The following is a 12,209-nucleotide window of genomic DNA, read 5'->3' on the forward strand; positions in this document are numbered from 1 at the left end:
AAAATCTAAAAATCTCAAAATGAAAAGTCAGCTGACTCACTGACCAAAATTATAGTAAATTTATAGTAAAAATATTATAAAATATAATAAAAATATATAGTCAGTAAATATATATATATATATATATTTTTTGGGGTGTCAGAGTCAGAATAGACTTAATATTGGCACACCCACTGACTGTTATGGGATATATAACATATAATTATGGGAATAAAAAAGAAACACTAAAAATGTTAGTATGATGAATAACAAATATAAATTAAAACAATAAATAAAATAACAACGTATGGTGTATAACATAAAAGTCAGCGCAACTGAATTATTAGATCGCTGACCCTTGTATATATAGTAATGTCTATGTGGCAGGGTTGAAAATAACGTTCAAAATTTTCAAATGGTGATGAATTAGGGTGAAAAAAAGGTGCAGAAATAAGAAGAAAATGTAACATAGAAACATAAAGAAGCAGAGAAACATAAAAACGAATAAAAAACGAGAGAAAGGTGAGGTATTACAATGGCAATGACAAATTGAAATGACGATTATCAAAAATAGAAACACAGATATTAATAAATTAATAATAATAATATAATAAATAACAACAAATTCAACATAAAACATAACAAAATCTATAAATACAAAACAATAAAATAATAAAGTTGATTTAAAATTAAATTATTTCATATAACAATAATTATGTTCATCGTAATAGAAACGAATTTCATCCAATATTTCTTCCAACATTCCATAATCGACCAACAAATTTCGTACATCATGTAATAAGTATACCAAATATTCAAATAAACAACTATCGAGTTCAAATTCCTTTATAAATGACAATTGATAACTCCAGTAAGCGATAGCATGTAAAATAGATTTACCACCAGCATTTATATTAGTTTTAAGTCGAGCACTTACTTCATTATTCAATCTTTCAATACTTTGCTTAAGACATTCAACTCTTGAGGTAGACATTTCAGCACATCTTTTATTTGATTAAACTGTTCATTAAATATGTATTGCATAGTTGGCAGTGACTGTACAAAGTGTCTGTTCAACAGAACAATTCTAGTTAAATTATAGTTTATTTAATAATAAACATCAATCAAGAAATCAAACATGCACCAGAAGTGTCTGCCGTAGACGTGTAACCATGTATTTAAACGAACTATTTTTCTCTTTCAAACAGGCATTATGAATATTACAATAGAAGACCGTATTGAAGCATGCAAATTGGAAGATTTAAGTGTTCACTCTTTGGCTAGTTATTTCACTGATTTAGACGGAATAGAAGAACTCTGCGAAGACATGAAGGAGTTATATAATAAAGAACAAATCTCCACGCTAGGAGATGAAAAATATCTAAAGATACTAGAGAAGGAAGCAGAACTGGTAGAGGATATAGCAATCACATCTATAAGATTTATAAGAGAGTATAGAGATATTCTAAAAGTAATGAAAAGTTGCTCCAAAGTAAGGCCGAACAATTAAATTAATTAATTATTTTTTATCACTCCAGCAGTTTCATAACTAATTCAGCACTTATAATAAGAATAGTCAGTATTAATAAAATAATAGCAGCAGCAATAGAATAACACAACCTCATTAATAAACGGGGCTGTTTAGGCAATAAATTATTATCAGAAATGGTTTCTGGTTTATTTAACATTACTTAATAAAATGAATAAAAAAAGATGTTCACTAATTAGTTAAATTAATTTTACGTGTTAAATAAAAACTGAAATATATATTATTCACCATAAGCAAATCTTCCTTATGCTTATATACTTCAACTTCAATTGTTCTTCCTCTATCAATTAACCTTTTAAACTGTTCATCTAAATCACTACAATATAAGAATATAAAAACATTAAAATCATACTCTCCCATTAACATCGGATATACAATATCACCAATAATAAATTTCATAATATTTTCGGTCTTAATAACAGCAGTATCAAAATCATAATATTCAATATTTTTATCTCCAAACTTAGGTATTTTATACTTCTCACACAAAACGTCCAATCTTAATTCAATTTTTAACCGTTCATTAACCGAAAGAGTTTGATCATTTTTACAGAATATACTTAAAGCTTCATAAGGGTGCCTTTCCCAAATAATAATTTCAGCGCCCTCAAATTCAAGACAATTAAGCTGATCTTCATAACACTTTAAAACATACATTTGGAATTGATAATTTGTCATCAGTCCTCGTTGTAAACGTTCAAGATATTTAATACCATCAGTGTCGTAATCTATATATTCTCGTATAAAAAGGAATTCATCCCTATTCATAAAAAAACTATGTAATTCTTTCATCAAAGTTGTTTTACCAACAGCTATACTACCACTCAAGAAAATGTGCTGCTTAACAAATTGACAATCTTTGGTTCCAATAGTTAAACCAGAAACATTTTCCACATCAACAGAATTCATAATTTAAATCTTGATAATTTTTTTCTTCTTTAAATTTGTAGTTTTCTAAATATAAAGCAACTTTAACCAAAAATAACTAAAGTTAAAAGTCAATTCAATTATCAGTTTCGTTCTTTTTAGGCTTTTTTTCATTATCCTTCGACTTAATTGGTTTAAGTAAAGCCCTCTTAGAATCGTTTTCAACTTCTTCATTGCGGATAGCATCCAAATCTTCATCATCTTCAGCCATTTTAGCAGAACATCTCCTGATCCAGTCCGGAATACTTGATTGATCAAGAGATTTCTTATTACTTTTCTTAGTAAATTTACGATTCCACACATTAAACGAGTTAAGGCCTATTCCATTCTCGTCAAGATATTTAGAAATTCTTTCGCAGCGACGGATACTTTCCAACTTATATCGCAACAAATCTCTTCTCTCCTCATCGTCTTTAACTTTACCACTAGTGTTAATTTTCCAATCAATATACGATGGCTCTTTCATCGTATAATAAAACTTTTTTAATAAAGAATTAACAACAGGATCGGACTGGGACTCCGTATATACATCGACCAAGTCCATAGCAGCTACATCGGTGTATATATCATCTCTAGGTCTATTAAGGCTTGACATAATAATCAGGTATGTCTGTCTTTTAAAGATCAGCATTTAAATATTCAACTCCACTCAATGATGTAATCAACACGTACGGAAAAACCTCATAAGGGCATATAAATAGAACATCTCTGAGATTAACAATAAACAATGTCTCTAGAAAATTTCCACGCTGAACCGAGTAGAACCGACACGCTACATCTAAAAGAGGCCCTAGAACACAACAAGGCACTCCATTTTACTTCGAAATATTTATATCTAACGCTATGGGGCGACGAAGTAGCCAATCAGACCCAATTTAAAGAAATTATAGATAGACTGGCAGGAGCCACGAACAACGTCCAATACGCTCACATCTCACCTGTTGAGATTGACGAAACGAACTCTAGACCTCATCAACATATGCTGATTGTCACGAAACGTCCCAGATCTTTCAAGGCAAGGCCCATAATTAATCACGCAGATGGGACGAAACAGACCTTTTGGTATACAAGAGTAAATTCGTATACATCCAGAACCGGCGACGTTTCAGCAATAATAAAGTATATTACCAAAAAAGGAGTAGGCATGTTCAAAGGAGACCCATCAAACAAGGAAGATCTAAAACAAACATGGGTCAACGCATTAGCTGACATGGATTCTTACCAGGACTTTAGCGAATTAGAGAAAAATTTACTAGATATCAACGCGGAAAAATACATTCAACAAGAAGGAAAAATTAAAGCGCGTTGGATGAGAAAAAATGCACGAAGATTGGATATCGAGCATTATACCAGGACAGATCTACTTCCATGGAAAGAGGATATGGAAGAAATTCAAACCATACGTAAATGGCTCAAGTGTGCCCAAGGTAATAAATATCGTATGGGCAACTTGTTTATTGTCGGTCCGACCAAGACTGGAAAGACAGAATTCGCTATACAGGAAATATTTTTAAAATATAACACGTTTATGTTGCGTGGCGATTCCTTGTTTGATGCCTATGACGATGAGCAGAACTATAGATTTATTTTATTCGACGATATAAATTACGACAGAAACTTAATTAGATTGATCAAGGCTATTACATCAACTATCAATAAAAAAACAACTGTAAATGTAAAATATTCAAAAGCCATAGTTACGGCAAGACCGTGTATACACTTATTAAACCAAAAAGAATACGAAGGGGTAGTTGAATTAATGAAGTATAACGGGGGTTATAATTGGTGGAAAAGAAATTCGCTAACCGTTTTTATCGATAAGAAATTATATAAAGATCCAATAGAATCTGAAAAAGAATCAGAAGATATGGCGCAACAAGAGGAGAATTATAATGCATTGACAGATTTACAAGATAAATATAATGAAATTAAAGACTTGCCCGAAGAGCAAGAATCAGAAGATCAAATACCCACAGAACACTTACCATTTTATTCAAGAGTTACCAATTTATTAGAGTCTCTGGGTTACGATGAAAACTTCCTAGACGAATTTACAAGTAAGATAAAAGAAGCTAAAAAAGACAAGAGAATGAATAGAGTACTAAATGAATCTCAAGAAAACAACAGTAGCATGGTAGAAGAATGGAACGATGAATTAGAAAACTATCAATTAGACAACCCATTGGGAATGAATAAAGAAGATTTTAATCAGTTTGAAAAGGAAAACATGTCTTCATATGAAAAACAAAGAAGTAAATTCTTTGATAGAAGAATAAGTGAAGACAGTCTAGACAAAGAAGATGAAGATGAAGGGGAATACAGTGCAGACGACTATAACGATCATCAACCATTTGGAGGCAGAGACAATAACATGGATATCATCTACGATTAAAAAATAATTGAATTAATTTATTATATATCTTCTTACTTCTGGTCTTCTTTTATATTTTGGATCATCAGCCGGATTAGACTGTTGTGGTTGAGTAGTAGATGGATCAAATGAAGCACCATCAACTGATTGCATTTTAGGTTTCTTTTCTTTATATTCTATTTGAGGTTGTTTATAAGGATATTCAATTAATTTTTGAGGTTCATATTCATAATCAATTTGTTTTTGTTTTTGTTTATAACCAATTTGAGGTTGTTTATATTCATAACCAATCTGTTTTTGAGTCTGTTTATCTTTAAGCTTTAATTTATCAGTATTATCTTTAAGTAACAAAGGATTAACATCAGTTAAATATTGAGTAGGAACTTGAGTTTCTTCACCAACTGTAACACCGAATTGTCTATTACCAGGAGTAACAATATTTAAATCTTTCAATAAATCTTCATCAACTTCCATAACAACAGCACTCGGTTTATAACCAGGTTTATTCTTCTTAGGTTTAATAAGATCTTTAGCATAATCTTCATTACTCTTAACAGTATTATCAACTTTAGTAATTTGACCATTTTGTTTAGCCTGTTCTTCTTGACTAACTTGATTATAATAATCTTTCTGAGTACGAATATAATATTCTTGTAAATTTTCCTGTATTTTAGGATTACGTAACGCCAGACTCAAAGAACCAGATTGAACACCATTTTCGATTAATAATTGTTGTTGTTTAGAAACATTATCATGTTCAGTCGCAGAATCATATGCATTCATAAAATTAGCAGCATCCTTTTTAAGAAGTTCATATGCCTGTCGCCGATCATTAGAACTAGCAGAAGGATCAGTATATTGTTTTATAACATAATCAACAGTTTCAAAATATCGTTGAGTATAAGCGTTATTTTTATGTACTCTACCTTCATGAGCACCAACTTTCTTTTTCAACTTGTGAAAAAATCTTATTTACTTCATCAAATAATCCACGTTCAGCATTATATTCAAGAAAACGTTGTTGCTTAAAACCAGTAAAAGCTTGAGAAGCAATACGATTCTTACCTATAAAAGCCTGTGCAAAATTTCTATCTTCAACTATTTCAGGTTGAGATACCTGAACTTTATCAGCACGAGTAGCAACAGGAATAACAACTACGACTTTCTGTTTACCTTCTTTGAAATTTTGAGCAGCATTATAACCTCTATTACCTTCACCATAAGCAGTCTGTATATTATTAATATTATTAACCATATTTGATATATCACTATTGGGATTCTGATTATACATTCTAAAACCTCTAGCAACTGCAGCAAATTGTGCATCAAGAGTTCTTATTACCTTAGTACGTTCAGCAGGATCAGAAATACTATAAACATATTTATATAATTCATCTTTATCAATTTTTAAATTTCCACCTACTTTATTACAAATACTTATTATAGGACTCCATCTATCAAAATACACATCGTTAGTTTGTTGTCTAAATACTTCATTTTTAACCTTTTGTTCAACAACCATTGTATTCTGTTTCATATATTCAAAATCTTTATCAAAATGTTGCTGATTATCCTTAGCTTTAACAAGAGACTGTTGATTATATTCCATACGTTCATTTAATGATTGAATATAGTTTAAAATCTGATCCTGTTCACGTTTATATTGATCTGGACTAACCACCTTTAAATTAGTCAAATAAGCAGTAAGATCATAAACAGTTTTTCTAATAATTTGATTCTCATTTTCATATTGCATAATAGCTCTAGCAAGATCATTTTGACCTCTATATAACATTTTATTTTCATTACTTAATTTATCCAATTCAGCATCGGTTTCTCGCTTATTCCTAGCAATAATATTCATCAATTGTGCCATTGTAAGTTGATGAGCATTTAAAATGTTTTCAATACCATCAATACGTTCATTAGTATTCTTAATATTATTTACATAATAACTCAATTCTTGTAAACGATTATCAGTTTGATCAAATTTAGAATTAACATAATTCTGATAAGCACGCATTTCATCTCTAGTAATAAACATATTTTGATTACGATTAAGTTCAATTTGTTGTTGTTCCAATTGTTTTTGTTTATTTTTAAACTTCTTAATTCTCCTATTAGCTTCTTGTTGATCTAAACTACCTTTCTTAACAGCTTCTTTAATATCACGTATTTCATGAGTATTATAATTTATTTGATCTTGAAGTGTTTCTTGATACGTATCATATGTAATAAATTTCTGTCTATAATCATTGAATCGTTTTTCAGTACGTTCAGCATATTCATCTAAATCACTATCAGCAATTTGAGCTTTTAATTTAGCTTCATTAGCAATACGATTAGCATCATTAATTTGTTGTTGTAATGATTTATTAACACCTTGTTGTTGTCTATTACTATCTCTAATTTGTTGTTTCATTTCATCTCTCATTTCTTGTTTAAGTTTATTACGTTCATATTCACTTAATGGTTGTTTGGGCTTAACTTTATCTTTTTCCTCTTCTTCTTCATCATTTTTATAATATCTATCATAAGGTACATAAGGACGTACACCGTAACGATAAAATTGAACTTCATTATCAATAGGTTGTCTATTATATCTAAATTGTGTACGATATCCAGACCAATTAGTATGATATTCTTCATCTTCATCTTCATAAATTCTTCTCTTGTAACCACGTCTCAATTTTTTACGTTTAAAACGATTCCAATGAGGTTGTATAACATCAAAATAACGATTCATTAAAAATAAGTAGATTAAAGATTAGGATTTGACTCAGGCATACCATTATTAGGTAATACAATTCCACCATTACTATATGTTTGATCACCACTATTATATACTGTATCAGGATTAATAGAAGGTTTACTACTATTATCAGCATTTCCAACTACAATATAAGTAGAAGCATCAGCAGCAGAAGGAACAACTAATCCCATATTATTTTTAGCATAACCAATAAATCCAGAATATGGTTTAAATATTTCAGCATTTGGTGTAAGAACTTTTCTCAATCCTCTTAAAGTAACATCAAATTGCCAATGAATAGTTAAAGTACAAGCATTCATAGCAACAACAGCTTGTGGAGCTTTAAGTGAAATAAGTAATTGAGGATTCCATGCACTATACATATTATCTTGTGATAATACTTGTTTTGTATTTGTTGTTGGTAAATACATTGATTTCTCCATCATTGATGCAGCATCCAATTGTCTAATAACACCCCATCTACTTCCATAATACAATGTCTTTTCATTTGCAGATGAATAACTTGATACAACACCATAATCAGGTACTCCAAAATATTTAGTACCATTAACTTCAACTACTTTAATTTTAACACCATTTCTATCCCATGCAGTACAAATAGAAGGGAAAGTGGCACTATTCAATAAACCATTACCAATAAATGTCATTTCAAGTGATGCTCTAACAGCATTAACTTTATATTGATCATACATTCCCATATAATTTTCAAAATATTGAGTAGAAGTAAGAATAGCATTTACATTTCTAATTAATGTAGCTTCACTAGAACCAATAGGTACATTAATATTAACATCTTCTTGTACAGAGATTACTACATTAGTAGAATCTCTTTGTTGCATTGCACTTGCAAAATTACCAAATGCTTGTCTTCTTAAAGTACCTCTTCTTCCTCTTCTTCTCATAGTACGTCTACCTCTCATTCTTCTTGGCATAACCAAATGAAAATAATAGATCAATTAGTTCACATATAACAAAGGCACAGTTTTACCAGATAAAGAATCAACTTTACTAACATAAGTAGAAGAAATGGATGTATTATTATTCGTAAAAACAGCAGCAATATAATCATCAGAAGTAGATCTTCCAATATTAAGTCCACCACCATTAACAGCGAATTTACCAGAATTACTAATAACACCAGTCTTATATTTAATTCCAACAGCAATAGAATAGTTATTTTCATAAGTAGAACCAATAACATCATCAAAGAAATTATTCATATCAAAATCAGAAGAATCACTAGCAACACAATAAGAATAAATTCTAAGAGCATTACTAACACTTCCAATAACAAGAGCATAAACATAATCATTGTTACTATAAGAAGCATTAGTAATAGCATTATTCCAACTCTCATTAAGTTTTCTAATATAAATATCAAAATACATATATTCATTTTCATAATGTCCTTCTCCTGTGAGTGGAATCATTTCATTTAATACACTCGAACCATCAGAAATATACCAATGTAAGAAAGAAAACGATTCAACAATTTCATTCTTAGTTGTTCTCAATTGCTTAAATCTTACAGTAATATATCCCATAACTTTAAGAATATAACTATCATTAATTGTTAAACTAGCATTAGTACTAACTTGATTCAAATAACCAGTCCATTGATTATTATCAATAAAATCAAGTCTGGTACCTCTGATTTCAGTTATTTCAATTTTAACATCAGCTTTTAATATAGCATATAAATCATTAGGAGCTTGTTCAGTTGGTTCAGCACCTTTCTCAAGAACAACCGTATTAGTTTGTTTAACACTTGAAGCAGTATTCCATTCTGATTGATTTTCATCAAAATATTGAACAACACTTAACATACGATTATTTTCATCACCAGTCATACCAGGTAATTGAGCTTTTGCACCATATAATATACAAGGAATAAATCTACCATTCTGTAATTCTGGTTTAAATTCATATAATTTACCACTCATAATTGTTGGAATCGTCATCATCTTCTCACTACTACTAACACCTTGAATATCTAATGATAAATGCATTGGTGCACCTGGCATTTTAGATTGATAAATATAAGAAGAATAAGAAGAAAACTCATCATAAGATGGTTCACTATAATAAGTATTACTTCCAATTACATTTTGATAAAATCCATTAGGAATTGTACGTCTAGCAGCCATTCCATAAATACAAGGAAATGTTATTTCTTGTGTAACAATACTTCCTTGTTCATTAGAAGGTTTATTAATAGCTTTACCATATGAATAATTTGTATTTAAATAAGTAAGTAAGTTATTTGATTGATCAGCTTCAGTCAAATCACCAGTAGTAATCAATTTAATAAAATCATTATATGTATAAGAAGTATAATTAACACCATTATCAGTACTTACTCTATAAGCATAATTTGTATTCCAAACAGTATTAAATGAAACATTAGCACTTACACCTTTAGTAACATCACCACAAATATGTACATCCATAATTTTAAATTGATCAAAACAATCACATAATTCTCTAAATACAAGACTTTTACTTAATAATCCTAATGAACCAATAGTATGAACATCATTACCCATTCCAGTAACACCACTAATATCAATTTTACCTTCCCATGAATCACTCACAGGAATAGTAGCAGTTAACTCTTGTTGTGAACTTCTTTTAACAACATCAACATTTTTTCTTGGTTTTAAAGCATCACGTCCATTTGTGGAATTAGCAGCAGATCTCATCTAAATGAATAACAAGTTAAGATGCAAGAACTATATGACATAACAGATATTAAAAACCAATTAGAAACAACAAATTCTAATACTTTTAATATTATTTCAGAAAAAAATAAATACACTTTATATAATTTTCCTTCTTCATCTAATTTACAACAAAAAACAATTACTTATACATCAAATGGTATTAAAGATTTAGTACCAGATGATGGTTATGATGGAATATCACATGCTAAAATTAACATTATTGTACCACAACAATCATTACAAGAAAAAACAATTACTTACACAACAAGAGGAACACAAACACTGCTACCAGATACAAATTATGATGGAATATCTAAAGCAACAATTAATATAAATGTACCACAACCAATATTCAATGAAATAATAGCAAATATTTCAGATAATGGAACATATGAATATACTCCAAATCCTTCAACAGATGGTATTTCAAAAGTAACAATAAATGTAAATGTTTTACAATATTTCATAGATAAACTAAATTGTTATTATTTAAATGTATCACACATACAAAATTTACGAGAATTATCAACTATTATTGTTTACGAACCAACAGCAGAAGCAGATATTAATTGGACTAACAGATGGGGAAGATTTATAGGTTATTCAGACACGGCATCGATAACATTATCATCTTCATGGCCTTTCTTAATAATGTGGAAAGGATCAGACAGTGAAGCATACATTCAATTACAACGTTCAACATCAATTCCAATACGAAAAGGAGTACTTACATGGGTACATGTCTTAGAAGAAGACACATCAACAGTTATTTTACGTTGTATGGATTCAACAAAAAACGATAGAGCTTTATTCGTTTCATATGTAGAAGAATTCTCAGAACCAAGAGACTTTATAGACTTGTACTTTTTCTACCACACAATATTTAATTAACTTTTTAATCTCTTATTTTCATTTTAACGGAAGAAATATACGACGTCACAGCATTATCAAAAGAAATCACCGATGCAGGACAAACTTACTTCGACATTATAGGTGAAAAAACAACCTATAGATTAGAAAACTTTCCATCAACAGACGCGTCAATTAGAAAAATAAACGAAATAAAAATAACAGACTATTACGATAGCACAAAAACTGAAACGTGTACCTTTTCTACAATAGCGCCAAAAAGACAATTCATAACCTCATCTCCAACCGCAGACGAATTAAAACAAAATGCGTATATCTCGACAGAAGGAACAATGTACATACTACTACATAATAGCTCAAGTAGCACTATTACTTTACCAAAACCAACAGATGCACCAGACGATACATTCAACTTCATCAGATTTAATACAACAACCCCAAGAACGTACATATATACGGGAAAATTCCCATCATCAACAGGTGTAAGCAGCCCATCAATAAACGGAAACCAAGATTGTCTAATAATAATACCACCAGTAAACCAAGAATTATTTACTTTAACAAACAATTCAACAACAAATCAACCAATACAATCAAATCAAATCCTAAATATTTACTATCAACTAGGAGAACCGACATCAACTCGACTTCTACTAGATTTAGATACTTCAATATTTAAAACAGATGAACTCTTTAGTAAAACTTCTTAATTTAATTTCTTTGTGAAAATTTAAGGTTGTCAGTTGTCAGGAAAATAAGAGTGAAATAACAACCGAAGGGAAGTGCATGTAACGATTTCCTGATAACTGATAACATTAAATCAAGCAAAGGAATTATATGTTATTCATCCCATAACAGTCAGTGGGTGTGCCAATATTAAGTCTATTCTGACTCTGACACCCCAAAAAATATATATATATATATATATTTACTGACTATATATTTTTATTATATTTTATAATATTTTTACTATAAATTTACTATAATTTTGGTCAGTGAGTCAGCTGACTTTTCATT

At 29.8% G+C, this 12,209-nt stretch overlaps 5 protein-coding genes across 5 annotated transcripts, besides 9 other annotated features; 2 read left to right on the forward strand and 3 right to left on the reverse strand.

The window, feature by feature from the left end:
- Positions 1 to 45: 45 nt before the first annotated feature.
- Positions 46 to 99: a sequence feature (AT_rich).
- An 8-nt stretch (positions 100 to 107) lies between these two features.
- Positions 108 to 127: a microsatellite.
- A 123-nt stretch (positions 128 to 250) lies between these two features.
- Positions 251 to 280: a sequence feature (AT_rich).
- A 145-nt stretch (positions 281 to 425) lies between these two features.
- Positions 426 to 604: a microsatellite.
- Positions 567 to 674: a microsatellite.
- An 809-nt stretch (positions 675 to 1,483) lies between these two features.
- Positions 1,484 to 1,509: a sequence feature (AT_rich).
- Positions 1,510 to 1,699: 190 nt separating this feature from the next.
- EDI_126100 (uncharacterized protein) lies at positions 1,700 to 2,437 on the reverse strand (the record flags this gene model as incomplete). Its single annotated transcript, XM_001733896.1, has 1 exon — positions 1,700 to 2,437. The coding sequence occupies one exon, from the start codon at positions 2,435 to 2,437 to the stop codon at positions 1,700 to 1,702; it is 738 nt and encodes a 245-aa protein (XP_001733948.1).
- Positions 2,438 to 2,531: 94 nt separating this feature from the next.
- Positions 2,532 to 3,086, reverse strand: EDI_126110 (uncharacterized protein; the record flags this gene model as incomplete). The annotated part of the gene is made up of 1 exon (XM_001733897.1): positions 2,532 to 3,086. The coding sequence occupies one exon, from the start codon at positions 3,084 to 3,086 to the stop codon at positions 2,532 to 2,534; it is 555 nt and encodes a 184-aa protein (XP_001733949.1).
- Positions 3,087 to 3,182: 96 nt separating this feature from the next.
- On the forward strand, positions 3,183 to 4,847 carry EDI_126120 (uncharacterized protein; the record flags this gene model as incomplete). The annotated part of the gene is made up of 1 exon (XM_001733898.1): positions 3,183 to 4,847. The coding sequence occupies one exon, from the start codon at positions 3,183 to 3,185 to the stop codon at positions 4,845 to 4,847; it is 1,665 nt and encodes a 554-aa protein (XP_001733950.1).
- Positions 4,843 to 4,875: a sequence feature (AT_rich).
- Positions 4,860 to 10,301, reverse strand: EDI_126130 (uncharacterized protein; the record flags this gene model as incomplete). Its single annotated transcript, XM_001733899.1, has 4 exons — positions 4,860 to 5,767; positions 5,820 to 7,492; positions 7,606 to 8,508; positions 8,572 to 10,301. The coding sequence occupies 4 exons, from the start codon at positions 10,299 to 10,301 to the stop codon at positions 4,860 to 4,862; spliced, it is 5,214 nt and encodes a 1,737-aa protein (XP_001733951.1).
- Positions 10,302 to 10,322: 21 nt separating this feature from the next.
- Positions 10,323 to 11,213, forward strand: EDI_126140 (uncharacterized protein; the record flags this gene model as incomplete). Its single annotated transcript, XM_001733900.1, has 1 exon — positions 10,323 to 11,213. The coding sequence occupies one exon, from the start codon at positions 10,323 to 10,325 to the stop codon at positions 11,211 to 11,213; it is 891 nt and encodes a 296-aa protein (XP_001733952.1).
- An 887-nt stretch (positions 11,214 to 12,100) lies between these two features.
- Positions 12,101 to 12,120: a microsatellite.
- Positions 12,121 to 12,128: 8 nt separating this feature from the next.
- Positions 12,129 to 12,182: a sequence feature (AT_rich).
- Between the last annotated feature and the right edge of the window lie 27 nt (positions 12,183 to 12,209).

This window comes from Entamoeba dispar, genomic scaffold (assembly GCF_000209125.1).
Source record: "Entamoeba dispar SAW760 scf_1105229457855 genomic scaffold, whole genome shotgun sequence".
Classification (NCBI taxonomy): domain Eukaryota; phylum Evosea; order Mastigamoebida; family Endamoebidae; genus Entamoeba; species Entamoeba dispar.